Source organism: Carassius auratus, chromosome 41 (assembly GCF_003368295.1).
Source record: "Carassius auratus strain Wakin chromosome 41, ASM336829v1, whole genome shotgun sequence".
Lineage (NCBI taxonomy): Eukaryota > Metazoa > Chordata > Actinopteri > Cypriniformes > Cyprinidae > Carassius > Carassius auratus.
In genome coordinates this window covers 1,987,460-2,004,917 of record NC_039283.1, presented here as the reverse complement: position 1 = coordinate 2,004,917, position 17,458 = coordinate 1,987,460, and the positions used below count along the sequence as shown (strand labels likewise).

The 17,458-nt window shown below is 37.6% G+C and overlaps 2 protein-coding genes across 2 annotated transcripts in view; one reads left to right on the top strand and one right to left on the bottom strand.

Moving 5' to 3' along the window:
- LOC113059477 (collagen alpha-6(VI) chain-like) overlaps positions 1–17,458 on the bottom strand; it is a 1,020,620-nt gene that overhangs the window by 525,509 nt on the left and 477,653 nt on the right.
- LOC113059544 (26S proteasome regulatory subunit 6B) lies at positions 9,813–14,860 on the top strand. Its single transcript, XM_026228099.1, has 11 exons — positions 9,813–9,915; positions 10,548–10,649; positions 10,772–10,958; positions 11,653–11,799; positions 11,909–12,018; positions 12,096–12,189; positions 12,347–12,514; positions 13,309–13,385; positions 13,511–13,679; positions 14,273–14,328; positions 14,436–14,860. The coding sequence occupies exons 1-11, from the start codon at positions 9,880–9,882 to the stop codon at positions 14,547–14,549; spliced, it is 1,260 nt and encodes a 419-aa protein (XP_026083884.1). The 5' UTR covers positions 9,813–9,879; the 3' UTR covers positions 14,550–14,860.

Here is a 17,458-nt window from a genome sequence, read left to right as displayed (position 1 = left end):
TGGAATATAATCACGTGCTATCAGAAACCGCTGCACTTGACCTCAGGTTTAAGAAGTTAGCCTTCAGTGATGCCAGAGCGATTGATGAGGCTCTTCAAAGAATCAGCTCAGCAGCAGGGAGGGACAGCCTCAGCAGTCAGCTGGCTCAGACACCAGGGCAACAGGAAGCAAAGGGAAGAGAAGCACCAGCAGTAGTGCCACAAACGTCTGCTGTTTGGATGCTGTTCGTTGAGAGAGAAACTTGGAATGCAGCACGAAGGAATCCCTCAGCAGATGCCATAATGGAGGCTCCTCCAAAGATCTACAGATCCTCTGAGCTGGTGGAAAAACAAGGCCTCTATCTACCCACGGCTTACTAAAGTCATGACAGGGAGACTCTGCATAGTGGCCACATTTGTTCCCTCTGAGAGGGTCTTCTCGAAAAAAAGGACAAATTATTACTGAGAGAAGAAACCGCATCAGCCCCTCGAGTAAGTAAGGCAGCTTGCATTTCTAAATGCAAATCTCTTTTGTAATGTAGTTGTTTCTATACATTAAAAAGTTGTAATTTCAATGCAAATGTTTAACAGTATTCTTTTTTTCATAACAAATCAATGCATTTAAAAAAAATTGTGAGACATTGTGAGTATGATTTCATTTAATAATTTAGTTAGAATTGTTTTCAAACCTATCACAGTCAAAACATTATTGTTTTTTAAAGAGCCGTTTGTGAGCCAAAAGAGCCGAAATGCCCATCATTAGTCTGGAGGTTAACATTTCAAGGCGTTGTGGCAATGTAAATAGACCTTCGCGATCATTCACGCTATTTCTGATGTGCAAGATTGTATAATGCTAAACGTGACGCGTCATGCAAGGCGCGTCCCATCTCAAATATTCGGTAGGCCTACATGAAGGTCGGATTATTCGAGAACAGATTATTCTCGAAACTGGGAGTAATGTCATCACGTAAATATTAACGATCGTGACCCTGAATCTCTCCCTCTGTGAGAGGCTGTGAACTCGAGAGCCAGGTTAGTCCCAATTGAAAAACGAATGATTCATGAAAAGATTTGACATGTCAACAGATTAATTTATGAATCGAACATCATAATCATGAATGCCGAAGGAAGAACAAGAAAGATGAGGATAGTTTTTGTAATGTTCTGCCTTCTGTTATTCAAGAAGTCACGCATGAACATTTGTGCTGCTAGCTTCTATGAGCAGCAAGCTATATTTTTATTTTATAGACATCCTCAACATGGTATGTCCAACAACTTTCTGTCTGCTTGTTCGTCTATCTACAACATAAGCATCACACAGAAGGAAAGGCTATACTGCCACCTTGTGGTTACTCAATAGAATGCCTATCATTACATCCCCTTTCCAAAGTTATAAAACAAAGGTTAACTAAACAGCTCTTTTTTTTTTTTTACTTAACTTTTAACTTTGCTTGTAATAAAGCCTTACGAACATGCAAAAAGTCAAAATGTTAACAATAACAAGGCACTCTACTCTAAACAACAATGTAAAGCATTATACTTTTTCAATAAGTCTCTCAGGTGGTTTTCTAGGTCTAGTAGACCTTCTGATTGGTTCAGTCATTTGAGAGGCTGTGGTATTAGGCTCAGCTTGGTGTGCATTCGGTGTATCATTTTGTTTTTCAGATTCAGTTTCACCGTGTTTGTCAGTGTCCTCATGAGTCTTTAACAGACTCCTCCTGTTTCTCCTCACTTTTTGTCCATCCTCTGTTTCCACAACGTAAGATCTAGGTCCGACTTCACTGAGCACGGTCGCTTTTCTGTCCCAGCAATTAGGTCCCTCGATTCTCACAGTGTCCTTTTCACAAAGAGGTTCCAGACTTTTTGTAGCTCTGTCATAGGCCATTTTTTGTCTGATTTTGAGTCTCTTTTTGTTGTTAATCCAGTTGTTATTGTCTCGTCCTGGTTGCAATTGTGGTAGCGTGGTGCGGAGCTTGCGACACATAAGCAGCTCAGCAGGGGACGCTCCACACTCCAGAGGTGCAGCTCTGTAGCTAAGTAAAGCAAGGTGAGGATCAGTCTTACCGTCCTTGGCTTTCTTCAGTAGTCTCTTAACAATTTGTACTCCCTTTTCAGCCTGACCATTGGCTTGTGGGTACAATGGGCTTGAGGTAACATGCTTGAATCCGTAGTACTTCGCAAATCTTTAAACTCTCCACAGTCATACTGCGGACCGTTGTCACTCACAACACATTGTGGGATTCCGTGTCTGGCAAAGAACCCTTTCATGTGCACTATAACAGACTGTGCGGTGGTGCTGGAGAGCTGCGCAATCTCAGGGTAGTTCGAGTAATAGTCTATAACAAGAAGATAATCCTTGCCATACAGATGAAATAAATCTGTGCCCACCTTTTGCCAAGGGGCAGTGGGAAGGTCAGCCACCAGCATTGGCTCCTTGACTTGTTTGTAGTGGTGTCTGAGGCAGATGTCACATTTCTCAATCATTTCCTCTATGTCTTTGTTGATACCTGGCCAGTAGATGGCTTCACGTGCTCTTCTCTTACATTTTTCCACTCCCAGGTGTCCTTCATGAAGACGTTGAAGCATGTCCTTGCGCATGGTCTGTGGGATAACAATCCTGTTCTTTCTCAGCAGGAGTCCTTTTGACATACACAGCTCTGCCCGCACCGGGAAAAACTGTGGGCAAACTCCTTTTGACCAGCCGTTGTTTACACAGTGAGACACTTTGTGTAACATGGAGTCTTTTGCTGTCTCTTTAACAATCTGCTGCAGTATGGTGTCTGATGCAGGCAGTGAGGCAGTGACCATGTTGATGTGTATTTCAATATCTTCTGCTGCGGTGTTCTCAGCTGTGCCACTGTTGAGTTCTGGTGCTCTAGAAAGTGTGTCAGCAAGCACGATGTATTTACCTGGCGTGTATATTAGGTCAAAATCATAGCGCTGCAATGTCATCATCATACGTTGGATTCTGGGCGACATGTCATTGAGATTCTTTTTACGGATTGATATGAGTGGTTTATGATCAGTTTCTGCTGTGAATGTGGGCAGTCCATAAACATAAGTGTGAAATTTCCCACACCCAAACACTAGGCCCAGCGTCTCCTTCTCAATCTGAGCATAGCGTTTTTCAGTCTCAGTCATCGATCTTGATGCATATGCTACAGGTTGCCATTTTTCTTCATTCATTTGTAGCAATACGGCTCCTAGTCCGTCTTTTGATGCATCAGTGGAGACTTTGGTTGGTTTTGTTGGATCAAAGTAGGTTAAAACTGGTTCAGCAGTCACAGTTCTCTTCAGTTCTTTCCATTCTTTTTCATGTTTTGTGGTCCACTCAAATGCAACGTTGTGATGCAGCAGTTCTCTGAGGCATTTCGTTTTTGAGGAGAGGTTGGGAATGAACTTACCCAGAAAGTTTACCATCCCCATTGCTCGCAAAACTCCTTTTTTATCAGTTGGAGCTGGCATATTCAGTATGGCTTGCACTTTTGTTTTGTCTGGAAGCACGCCGTTTGCTGTGAGCTTGTCTCCTAAGAATGTCATTTCTGTCACTCCAACAAGACATTTCTCTCTTTTTAGTTTTAGTCCATACTTTTTCACTCTCTGTAACAGCTTCTCAAGTCTCTCATCATGTTGTTGTTTTGTGTTTCCCCAGACAACTATGTCATCAATGTACACTCGTGTTCCTTCCAGACCCTCTATGATTGACTCCATAGCTCTGTGAAAGATCTCTGGCGCTGACTTGATGCCAAATGGAAGCCTCAGAAAACAGTAACGCCCAAATGGTGTGTTAAAGGTGGTGTACCTGCTGCTTTCTGGGTCCAGTTTCAGCTGCCAAAATCCATGCGAGGCGTCTAATTTGCTGAAGTACTTTGCACCGGCCATGTCACTCAGAATTTCTTCTCTCTTTGGGATTTGATAATGTTCTCTTTTAATATTTTCATTCAAATCTTTAGGATCTAGGCAGACACGTAACTCAGGGGAGTTTCTTTTTTTAACACATGTGATGGAATTTACCCAGTCTGTGGGCTCTTCCACTCGCTCGATGACTCCCATCTGTGTCATTCTGTTCAGTTCCTTTTTAAGTCCTGCTTTAAGAGGTGCTGGCACTCTCCTTGGGGCATGCACTACAGGTTTAGCATCTTCCTTGAGCTGTATTTTGTAAGTGTAAGGTAGTGTACCATGTCCTTTAAAGACAGTCGCGTATTTGTTCACAATACTTGTACTACCTTCGCTTTGTGACAGCATTTTGATTTGATTGTCTATTTTTATGTTATCACTGTTGATCTGGTAGATCCTCTTGACTAGTCCAAGATCTTCAGATGCTTTGTCTCCAAGGATCGACTCGTGTCCACTTGGCACTATTGTAAACATCAAGTGGTGTTGTCTGCCTTTTGCAGTCAATTTGAGCCTACAACTACCCATAGTTTTTATTGGCTGATTGTTGTATGCTTTTAATGACATTGTCTTGTCTGCAACTCTTTTTGGTTTCTCTTCAAGAGCTTTCAGATCATTTTCATTGATCAAGTTGGCTTTGGCTCCGGTGTCAATTTTGAAGGTTACTAGTGTCCCATTGACTAACAGAGGTGCAGTCCATTTATCATCTTTTACTGCACGTACAGCATGCTCTGTGTCACTTGCATTTTGGGGCTGTACGTAGCTTTTCTCACACGACACCATTTTGATGAAAAATGTCTCGCTCAAATCATCACTGTCATCTGGGTCATCCTGCACTATGTGTATTTTTTTTCTGGTATGACACATTTTCGCATAGTGATTTTGCTTTTTACACTTTGCACATGTTTTTCCAAATGCAGGGCATTGTCTCGGTCTGTGCGTTTCACCACACTTCTTACAGTCAAACTGTGTTTGATCATCGTCTCTCTTTTTGTCTTTTTGTTTGAACTTGAACTGTGATTTTCCTTTCATTTTCACTACATTCACGGACTCGCTTTCTTGGTCATATGGCACCGCTTGAAAAGTAAGAGCATGTTGCTTTGCCAGCTCATTAGCTTGACATATTTTTATTGCACTTGCCAGTGTGAGATCCGCTTCCCTCAACAGCTTTTCTCTTAGCTTCTTTTCATTTGTCCCATAAACAATCTGATCCCTTATCATTGAGTTTTTTAGATCACCAAAGTTGCAGGACTGAGCTTTTATTTTGAGATCGGTGAGATAATTATCAAACGACTCACCAGGCTGTTGGAGACGAGAACGAAATACATATCTCTCGTATGTTTCATTTTTCTTCGAAAGACAGTGTTCATCAAACTTCTTTAGGACCTCGTCAAACTTGTCTTTATCGTCGGGTTCATTATACACAAAGGTGTTGAATACTTCAATAGCCTCCGCTCCTGCAATGGTTAGCAAAAGGGCTATTTTTCTTTCTTCCGCCCGACGATCAACTCCAACCGCGGCAATGTAGAGCTGAAATTGTTGCTTGAAGGTTCGCCAGTTCGCATCCACATTCCCCGTCATTTTCAGCGGAGTTGGTGGTTTTACTGCGTCCATCTTGCATCAGTTCTTTTCCTGACCCCACTCCTGGTACCATGTAATGTTCTGCCTTCTGTTATTCAAGAAGTCACGCATGAACATTTGTGCTGCTAGCTTCTATGAGCAGCAAGCTATATTTTTATTTTATAGACATCCTCAACATGGTATGTCCAACAACTTTCTGTCTGCTTGTTCGTCTATCTACAACATAAGCATCACACAGAAGGAAAGGCTATACTGCCACCTTGTGGTTACTCAATAGAATGCCTATCATTACAGTTTTAGTGACTGAAATTTCATCTGATAAAAATATATCATAAGGCTACTTCGAAAGAATTTGGATAGGCCGCGTGCGAGTAATGTGGATTATGATTATGATTATTATTTATTTTTTTTGTAGATCAGGCTCAATCCTCATTAACTTATAAATAAATACATTTAAAATTAAATACATTTATGCATGTAGCAGATGCTTTTATCCAAAGCGACTTACAGTGCATTCAGGCTAACATTTTTTACCTAACATGTGTTCCCTGGGAATCGAACCCACAACCTTCCGCTGCTAACGCAATGCTCTACCTCTTAAGAAGGGTAGCCTACCTATTCTCCAAAAATACAAATTTTGTTTCCAGAAGAAAGCACAGATTTTGAACGTGAATAAATGATTAGAGGCTGAAAGTCAGTTGTAGTATATGTTTCTCACCTCTAGGAGGAACCACACTTTCATTTATGAGGTGATATATTGTATTAGAGCCATGGGTATCGTAGCCTTTTAAAAATCTCTTCTCTTCAGGTTTTTATTATTATTATTATTTTACACTGCAGATTCAAAATAAAATACTTATTGCATGTGAATTCCTCTTCCTGTTTAATACTTTGTCTGAGCTACATTTTTTTGTGTGTGTGACGAACCTCGTAATCTTAGCAAAACGCCACGGAAACGTTTTTTCAACTTTAATTTTATTTTTATTTTACGAGGTTGACATATTATGAACTGTTAATGTAACAAAAATAATTAAATAATGTATCCTAGATTGTGTGCATTGCATGATTTCAAATAAAAATAAAACCCCAATAGAATGAACTCAACTTAGCGGACCTACGTTCTATTGTGACATCATAATGGCCCTAACAGTTACTAAGAATCCTGATGAAAAGAGATTCATTTGGTATCTCACTGTTGTGATTGCTGCTTGCTTATCGCTCTTTCAAGCCAGTTTTGTTGCTGTTGTTGAGATAATCTTCGCTTCAGCATTTCAACATGTGGTGCAGAGACAGAAATACTCTCCAGAGTCAATCTATACAATGTCTAGGTGAACAGATCTTTGGCAGACCTCCCTTTTTGCCTGACACTGGAAAAAAGAAGCCAGCTTCAGGTGAACGTCCTCCAGGACGTCACGGGGCAAGACCTCATACCTATTTAATGGATGTGGCCGAGAGAAATATCACAGAATCTTCGTGTGAGTCTGATCTGAAAGCTAATGCTCACCCTTCCCTCCCCCGACTGCCTCTTGCAAGTCAGTTAGCAAGGATGGACAAACATCCATCTCTGCATGAATGCCCTGTTGCTGTGTCCATGAACATGCCTGTTCTAGAACCAGCCCATTTTCTTGTGAAACCTCTAGTTGGACAGAACAAGTCAGCTGGAGGTTTCTTCCTGCCAGAAGCTGAAGAGAAGACACCAGTTTCAGGTGAAAGACCTCTTGGGCGTCGAGGGTCCAGACCTTCTAACCATTCAATGTGCATGGCAAAGAGAAATTTCAATGACCCTTTAAGTGAGTCTGATCGGAAAACTACAGATCGCTTCTCCTTACCCCAGCTAACCAGTTTTGCAAGTCGACCAGCGAGGGTGGACAAACGTATGTCTCTGCATGAACACCCCTCTGCTGTGTCCACAAAAATGACTGTTCTGGAACCAACCTGTGTTCCTGTGAAACCTCTAGTTGGACAGAACAAGTCAGCTGGAGGTTTCTTCCTGCCAGAAGCTGAAGAGAGGACATCAGTTTCAGGTGAAAGACCTCTGGGGCGTCGAGGGCCCAGACCTTCTAACCGTTCAATGTGCATGGCAAAGAGAAACGACATTGAAACTTTATATGAGTCTGATCCGAAAACTACCGCTCACTTCTCCTTATCCCGGCTGCCCAGTTTTGCGAGTCGAACAGTGAGGGTAGACAAATGTACGTCTCAGCATGAACATCCCGTTGCTGTGTCCTCAAAAATGACTGTTCTGGAACCAACCTGTGTTCCTGTGAAGCCGTTTGCTCGCCCACAGAAAAGATGCAGTGTTGTTGAGGCAAGGAATATCACGTCTTTTTAGGGTACATTTGACGATGAGGATGTCAAGATGAAGAGGGCTACTCACCAAAAGGATTCCCCTCTTTGGTCAGAAGTTTTGAAAAATACACTGATTGAACCCGTTTTACACTTCAGACCCTGCCTTTGAATTTATTGGGCATCCACATATGAAGAAGAAATGATGATGAAAAAAATGATGTATATAAATAAAAAATTGTTCCTCATAAAAATGTCTTTGTGCATCAAGTAAATGTTCCTTATTCATGCATTCAAAATTATCCTTTGTGCAGCAAATAAGCAGTCCTTCGTGCATCAAAAATTTCATATTGACACTGGATATACTATAACATTGTTTAATCTAAATAATATTCTGTCCAAAGGTAGTAGATTGAAAATGACATGAATTATTTTCAAGGTATGTTTACATTTATTCATCAAGAGGATATTAGTGAGGAATTGAACTCTCACTGAGTTGTTGAGTGGGCAGTTAACGGTCACGTTTTGTTGTGCCATGTCTTGGTTTCAAAAATGGAAAGTGTTCCCAAGGTACTTCAACACAACTGTAACATGAAAACATGGCATTTCTTTATAATAAACATTTAGATTAAATAATTGAAATAGATGAAAATGCTTCATCTTTGTTCAGATTTTGTTCACATAAAAGATTACAAGTTATTATAGAATTTGAAGTCAGGTGTTTATTACAATGCCTTGAGAATGTATTCATACCCCTTCATTTTTTTTCATGTTTTGTTATGTTGCTGCCTTATGTTAAACTGCTTTAAATTATTTTTTCCCACATAAATCTGCAATCCATATACCATAATGGTAAAGCAAAAATATGGTTTTTAACATCTTTGCAAATTTTTTATAACTAAAAAACAAATGATTCCATTGCATAAGTATTCCAACCCTTATTCGGGACAGTTGAAATTTTGCTCAGAAGCATTCATTTTGCTTGTAGATGTTACTACACTTCAAGTGAAGTTAACCTGTGGCAAATTCCATTGATTGGGCATGATTTGGAAAGGCACACATGTCTTAATAAAAGGTCTAACAGCTGATAATGCATATCAGAGCAAAAGCACTGAGGTCAAAAGAACTGTCTGTGCTCAGAAACAGGTTTGTGTCATGCCACATCGGGGGAAGAGTTCAGAAAAAAATTCTGCTTCATTGAAGGGTCACAGAAGCATGTAGTCTCTGTTATTCTTAATGGAAGACATTTTAAACAACCAAGACTCTTCCTAGAGCTCGCCTACTGGCCAAACTGAGCAACTGATGGAGAATCCTGAAAACGTGTGTCTGCCCCCATCCAACCTGACAGAGCTGGAGAGGTGAAGATATGTGTAAGAAATTAAGTGGTAAGAATAATTTCGCAAAGACACTGTATTAAAAACAATCAAAATCGACTGCTCCATAAATCAATATATTTTGTGGCTTTTAAATCAGGAGAAAATATTACTCATTGCTCTCAAAATTAAGGGCATAGTGCACCTTTTGGGTACCCAATTTACAGTTGTCACACAGTTGGTCTTCATAAGGGACTTTTCAAAAAAAGTCACTGGAAGTATAATAAATTTGGTCCATTTGAAAAGTTTGGGATCAGTAAGATTTGAAATGTTTTTGAAAAACATCTCTTATACTCACTAAAATTGAAGATACATAAAGGCAATACTACTGTGGAATATTAATAGACCTAATTATTTAATACACACACACACAAACATATATATATATATATACATATAAAATAAAAAATAAAAAATTCAGCAGCCATTAGTCGAGATGCCCCAAGAAAAATGTACACATGAAAAGTAACCCTACTCAATTTTTTGATAAATAGAAAGCTAAAAGAAAAAAAAACATTTATTATAGATATGTTTTCTAATTATATAAAATATTTACTGTCTCTTTTGTTTTCATTTATTGCAACAAATGGAAGGCCAAAACAAATATATTGATTCAGTATTACATTTCACATAATTCACACGTAGGCACAATTTATTTATTCCTACAAGGAATTTAACAACGAAAGGAAATTAAAAAAGTGGCCTTTAGGACCCGGTGAATATTTTAACTTCACTGAGAGACGTGAAGTCAGTTGCTGCAAACAAACATGGAGGACGGCGGAGTGCTGGTTGAGAAACCTCAGGTGAGATGTTATGTTGTGATTTGACGTATTTTATTATGAGAGGGGTGGTGTACACGGCGTTATTATGTTTGAAAAGTTCTAGTCTACATAACCAAAACAATATACAGCAAAAACGCAAGTCTAAAGCTTACAGCGGACAGTGAAAAAATGCCGATTCATTTAGCTCGCCGCAAATGCTCCGTCATGCCATTCTCTGACAGCGGTTAGCGTTAGCATGTGTGCTCCCCAAAATAACAGAAGTGTAGAATATGTAATGTTAGCGTTTAAACTTTACTTTAAATCATATTTGAGTTGTATATGATTATTTTGAACAAAGTTTTCCATGTTCACACGGAACATTAATCAGTCGAGCTATCGCCTAGCCTTGTAAGTTAGCATAGCAGTTTATCAGCTATTAAGTACATTTCTTTTAGTAACATTTTATAATAATTATTTAGAAGTTTTGTATAACGCTTAACAGAACGGTAAGTGTATGTACATTAAAATATGAATATGTATAAATAATGTCAGTTTCTTTACAGTCATTATAACTGTTTGAAAATGCCTTAATTAAGATGTGCTGTGAATTGTATTATGTTAATTCCGTGTGATAATTTATTTATTGGACTATTTGTAAATGGATGATCATACAGGATGATGTGCCAGCCCTGATGCTGAATTCAAGGCCCCAGACCGGTTTGTCTTTCTTGGCTCCTGAACCAGAAGATCTGGAGGATCTTTACAGCAGATATAAGGTTTGTATTTTTGTGTGTGTGTGTGTGTATATATATATATATATATGTGTATATATATATATATATGTGTATACACACACACACACCACACTTGTTGACACGTAATCACTTCCACACTGCAGAAGTTGCAGCAGGAGCTGGAGTTTCTGGAGGTGCAGGAGGAATACATTAAAGATGAACAGAAGAATCTGAAAAAGGAGTTCCTTCATGCCCAAGAGGAGGTGAAGAGGATACAGAGCATCCCTCTGGTTATTGGGCAGTTCCTGGAAGCAGTCGACCAGAATACTGCCATTGTGGGCTCAACCACAGGTAACAGGATTGTTTTGTAAACAGCATTTCTGCAAGTCTTAAAAAGTCTTAATTCGGCTTTTCTCTTTTGAACCGAAAGTCTTAAACTTATGAAGTCATGGCATTAAATGTTTGCATGCGCTGACAAAATTAAAATCTTCCTCAGAATTCTTGTCTTGTTTTCCAGTACATATATCCAAGCACCCTTAAAGCAAGATACATTAACTCATGATGCAAAAAAAAAGATAAATAAATTTGAGTTCATGCTTAAAATAAGAACAAATTTATCAATAAGGTATGATCACTTTTAGTGAGATTTATCAGTTTTTTATCAGAATTTTTGCATAATACACGACATTTGCATTTAGAGACCACTTTGGCATATTGTTTACCGATCACTTAATTCCTTATTTTCTTTACTTGGTCTTAAAAAGTCTTAGTTTTGCTTTCATAATACCTGAAGGAACCTTGGGTAGTATCAATTCCAGGGTTATCAATCTGTTTTAATTTCTGTTTTTTTTTTTTTTTTAAACGGTTGACTTCAACAATTTAAAATGTATGCCTTGCACTTTTGTTGTCTTGAATGGAACAAAGGCAAATGCTTAAATGTGCCTTTGAAATGTCATGATATTTGTAAATGTTTGTTAGTTAAAGCTACATGATTTAGCTTTATCAGTAATGTTGTGCAAATTATAATTTTTTTTGATTCCTTCAGGCTCAAATTACTATGTTCGGATTCTGAGCACAATCGACAGAGAGCTGCTGAAGCCCAATGCCTCGGTTGCTCTGCACAAGCACAGCAATGCTCTGGTGGACGTTCTGCCTCCGGAGGCTGACAGCAGCATCATGATGCTTTCTTCAGGTATTCTCAATCAGTCCCTTGTTTGCCCTGTATTAGGGATATAGATTGCACCTTATTTCTGAAAAACCCTTGGCGGCCCTTAATGCACTTCCTCTCTATTTGACAATAGATCAGAAGCCAGATGTGATGTATGCAGACATCGGAGGAATGGACATCCAGAAACAGGAAGTGAGGGAGGCTGTGGAGCTCCCCCTCACACATTTTGAGCTCTATAAACAGGTGATTATGTGCATGCAAGTGCCTGTGGTGTGTAGCAGTCTTTGCTGTCCACTCACATTCTGCTTTTGTTTTCTTAGATTGGTATTGACCCACCCAGAGGAGTGCTCATGTATGGCCCTCCTGGATGTGGAAAGACCATGTTGGCAAAAGCTGTGGCTCATCATACCACAGGTAGGCTAAAGTGTGGTTAGATGTCTTTCAGGCATTATACCCAAATTTGCTTTATTATTGAGCTTTGAAGTTAATTCCTGAAAATCGATGGAAAATATATCTAGATCAGAAGTGCATGGTTATATTACAATTATAATTGTGTTTTGATGTTCTGCAGCTGCCTTTATTCGTGTGGTGGGATCTGAGTTTGTGCAGAAGTATCTCGGAGAGGGTCCACGCATGGTGCGAGATGTCTTTCGACTGGCCAAAGAGAATGCTCCAGCCATTATCTTTATCGATGAGATTGATGCGATTGCTACGAAGCGCTTTGATGCACAGACTGGAGGTATGCATTCCTTTCAGGTTTTAAATAGGACTACATGATTAATCGCATGTGATTGTCTATTTACTGCTAATCAAAGAACCGGCCTTACTAACGAGACACGCATGACAATCGCATGGGATTAATCGTGCAGCCCTAAGTTTAAAACCATATGTGTGTGTATATAGATATATGCGTCTATTGGTGTCAGTAAGATTTTTTAAATAAATGAATACTTTTCAGCAACACATTAAATTGATCAAAAGTGACATTTGTAATTTTGAAAAAAATAAAATCCGTTCTGTTCTGTTAAGCTTTCCATTCATCAAAGAAGGCTAAAAGTATAATGGTTTTCACCAAAAATACTAAGAAGTACAACTGTTTTCAACATTAATAATAAGAAATATTTTACACCAAAAACACCAAATCAGCATATTAGAATGATTTCTGAGGGGGCTTGTGACACTGAAGACTGAAGTAATGATGCAGAAAATTCGTCTTTGCCATCCCAGAAGTAAATAATAAAAAATAAATGTAATTTCAAATTTTAACAATATAACGGAAGCAATGCAAGGTGAGCATATTAGACTTCTTACAAAAACATTCAATCTTACTGACCCCAAACTTTTGAAAGGTAGATTACATTTTGCGCAAAAAAAGTGCATTGTCACCATTCAGTCGTCCTGAAGGAGACATTTAGGAAAACTGTTGTCTTTACAACCTGTGCACTATATTCCAAGTCTACTAGTCCCATTGTTTGTTGAAAATCTTTCCTTGGTTTTGTTTTTTTCATTGTTTTTTGTTTTCTGTGCTTGTAGCTGATAGAGAAGTGCAGAGAATTCTGCTTGAGCTCCTCAATCAGATGGATGGGTTTGACCAGAATGTGAACGTGAAGGTTAGAAAAAACATTTAAATTTTATCATCTTTGACTGTGTGGTGTTATGTTACACTTCTCCTTCTGTTCTGCTTTAATGCGGCTACATCCATGGGTGACGTTGTGTGACTTCTTTTCAATGACAGGTTATCATGGCCACCAACAGGGCTGATACACTGGATCCAGCTCTGCTGCGTCCAGGTAGACTGGACCGTAAGATTGAGTTTCCTCTTCCTGACCGGCGACAGAAACGCCTGGTGTTCTCCACCATCACCAGCAAGATGAACCTCTCAGAGGAGGTTGACCTGGAGGACTGTATCCTGACCCTACATCAAGTTTTTCTCATTATGATTACATTTAATCATTTAGAATATTTAATGTTTATAGTCACTTACAAATGAGGTAAATTTAAGGGTTTGATCATAGGAACAAACAGTGCCATAAAAAATATTTTACAAAATGTATTCTCATTCAAACATTTGGGGCCAGCAAAAAAAAAAAAATTAATAAATATATATATATATATTTATTAAGAAATTAGTATTTTTATTCAGCAAAGATGCATTAAACGGAGTGAATTTCTGTTTTAAATAAATGCTGAAAAGATATCATTTTTTCCACAAAAATATTAGGCAGCACAACTGGTTTGATGACATTTAAGAAACACAAATCAGTACGTTAGAATGAATCCGCATTTCCATTACAAGAATAGATGACATTTAAAAATTATATCAAGTTATTTTAAATGGTATTTTACTGTATTTTCAATTAAATAAATGCAGCTTTGATGAGCATAAGACTTTCAGAAACATTATAAAACATTTTTTACTTTGAACTTGAATGCTAGTCTATCTCTTGATTTAAGAGACCGAAAAAAGCATTTGCAATTGTCCTTAACCAAAATACAGATGTTGCGAGGCCTGACAAGATCACTGGTGCAGATATCAACTCCATTTGCCAGGAGGTGAGTTAGAAGAGAACAAAACGAGCCTTATTTGTTTTTATTTGTGATCTGAATTTCTTCAAGCGTATGGTTTCTGTAAAGATTAACTTTGTTTTTTGTGTCTGCAGGCTGGTATGCTGGCTGTGCGTGAAAACCGTTACATTGTGCTGGCTAAGGACTTTGAGAAGGCTTACAAGACAGTTATCAAGAAAGACGAGCAGGAACATGAGTTCTACAAGTAGAATACACCTCGACTAGATATCGGCATTAGCATGTACCCTGTCTGTTCCAGCCTTTATTTGTACGTACAGTGAAATATTGAGGACATAACACTTGAACCTTGATTTAAATCTTCAGGGTTTATATTGCTTGTACTAGGTCTTTGATTTCACAGGATTGTTTCAGATTCACATCATATAAAGTATGAATGGATAATCAAAAATGTTCATCTAGTGAGCATTTTATGTATTCTGTTCAATGTCTCCTCAAAGACAACCATTAAAATGTTTTCCATAATGACTCTAAATAAAGATGTTTTTGGTGTATACTGGCAGATAATGTTTTCTGTGTGTTTCAAGAGCTTCATATCCTTTGTAAGAACTGTTTAGTATATTCCGCAAGGTTATAGTGTTTATGCCATCAGGATTTCAATAATTTTTTTATGGAATTCTTTCCCTTTCATATGCCATAAAATTGATTATGACATGTTCTACAGTTTCTGGAAGTCCACATTAATTGCACTTACCAGAATCATGTTTCCCTATTATTTGAAGAGATTTTTATGTACTGCCCCAGTGAAAGCTTTTGTACTTTTATTTCTGAGGGTGTAAAAAAAAGTTCTGCGTTTTGTAAATTGATAAAAAGATAATTCAATATTAATGTTCAATTCCACAAACCTGGACTCTCTCTCTCTCTCTCTCTCTCTCTCTCTCTCTCTCTCTCTCTCTCTCTCTCTCTCTATATATATATACAATAGGCTTTTTTTTTTTTATAATGGAAAATGATTTCCAAATAATTTAGTGCAATCTTGTAAATATTAAGTAATTGTGATGATTCTAAAAATTATAATACTTATTCATTGGGTTAAATATTATTAGCTACTACCCAGCACTCCATTTAAACATAAAACACCAGATGTTTCTGAGAAACATTGTTCTGAGAATGCAATTAAACATTTATTTCAAATCAAACCTCTTTAATGGTAACATTCTCTTGCCTTGTTTGGATTCACAAGCATTTCATTTGTATTACTGACTTTCACCACAAGATGGAGTCTGATAATAAATAAAATGTACATAGATGCTCTCAGTATAGCGGAAGTCCTAAAAGGCCATGGATTATTAAGATTATTTTGTTTGAGACGAGTATTTATGTGTGAATGTGTATATATGTGCTTTTCTACATCTTTGTATGCTATTACATCCCTTAATTAAATTAGCATATACATATATAAACATTATAATGATAAAATTGTCAGTGCCTTTGTTTTATCTCAAGATACACACCAGTAATGCTTTTTACTTCAGTGTCCTAATTTAACTATGGCTTAGTCTAAGGCCTGTCTGGGAAACCAGGCCTTCAAATTAACAATAAAAATTAAAAACAAGGACAAAGAAACACATTACAAATAATATAGTTGAAGCGCGTGCTAGAAAAAACACAACATCCCCGCTTATTAACTAAAAATCATGTATTTCAAAGATGCACAAATAAGGATATAAGTGCAAACAGAATACTATGTAGTGACATCAACCGTGGTTTTAATAAGCAGTTAGTTTATCACATGGAAACTGGTGAAACTGTGATGATGAGTCATGCATCTATACCACAGTCACAAAATAATCAAATTGATTCAAACTTTATGAATAAGTTAAATATCAGATATGAACAATACTGCACAAATTCGGACAGTAAAGTGGATATACAGTAACACTCATCAGTTATATTCAGGTCTATACTGTCACCTGTTGGCCTAGATGTGTAACTTAGAGAACAATTTTTGTTATGTAGAGATCACGAGATAATTAAGTCATGATCACGAGAAAGCAAGCATGAAAAATATGAATAATCCATGCCTCTAGGTTTTTCGTACTTTTGTGCAATGCATTTCAATTATAATTTATACCCACAGTCTTTTATCTCGTGTCTCATCAAATGTAGGCTATTAAAGCCACCATTCTCTAACTACAAAACTCTGCTTTTTAATGCCATTTCTGATATAGCCTCAAGTGGCCTTTAGGTGTATTTCAGATCATGCAATTAAAAAGATATATCTCCCAGTTATTTTGAGTGAGTGTCATATGTAGGCTAAGTCTTGTGGCACAACTTTATTTTTGGAAACTTTGTATGTTGCTGTTTTCATCAGTTTATCATTGGCAGAGGTTGATCAGTTACCAGTGATTATAGACTTGGTTAAATTTTGATCTTACCTGCACTTTATATCCAAAGTAATATGTGTTTTTAGACTTTGACTGTGACAGTGACTTTGTTTGCACCTTATTTTGGAATGGGTTTGAAATTATTATTGATAAATTATTATTTATAGTTCAGATAATGTCCACTATTTTAATTTGCTGATGCCATTTTGTTACATGTCATTCATTCAATCATTCATTTACAAATATGTAACGTGTCCACCAATCATCCTGAATGTGAGATTCTGTGTGGTAAAAAAACAATTAACACTTACAGGACAAACTAAATTTTGAGGTAATAAAGCAGCTTAAGTTTTCACACATGGCTTTCAATTTGATTTGTGGTCATTTTAGTGGTTTTTAAATTATATTTTGTTTTATTTTACATCTTACACTTAAACGAAGTTTGTTTTGGGTGGAGTCACGAGAAGGAATGGAAAATAAATTATTTCAAACCAGAGCATATTTAATTGTACAATATATTAATGCATCCAATTTTAAAATAACAATGTTCTCAATTAGTGTTGCAAAATCGAGTGAACTCAGTGGAAGTAGTGCTATTTGCTTTCATTTCTAATGTTTAGGGATGAGAAGTAGATTTCATCTGAAGCAGACGACACTTAGCACATAGAAACAGATGTATAGATGGTGATATTAAAACTGTTACAGCACCCGCAGTATCTTCTGACTTTACCATAGACTGTATAAAAACAGGACTTCACACAAAAAAAGTACCC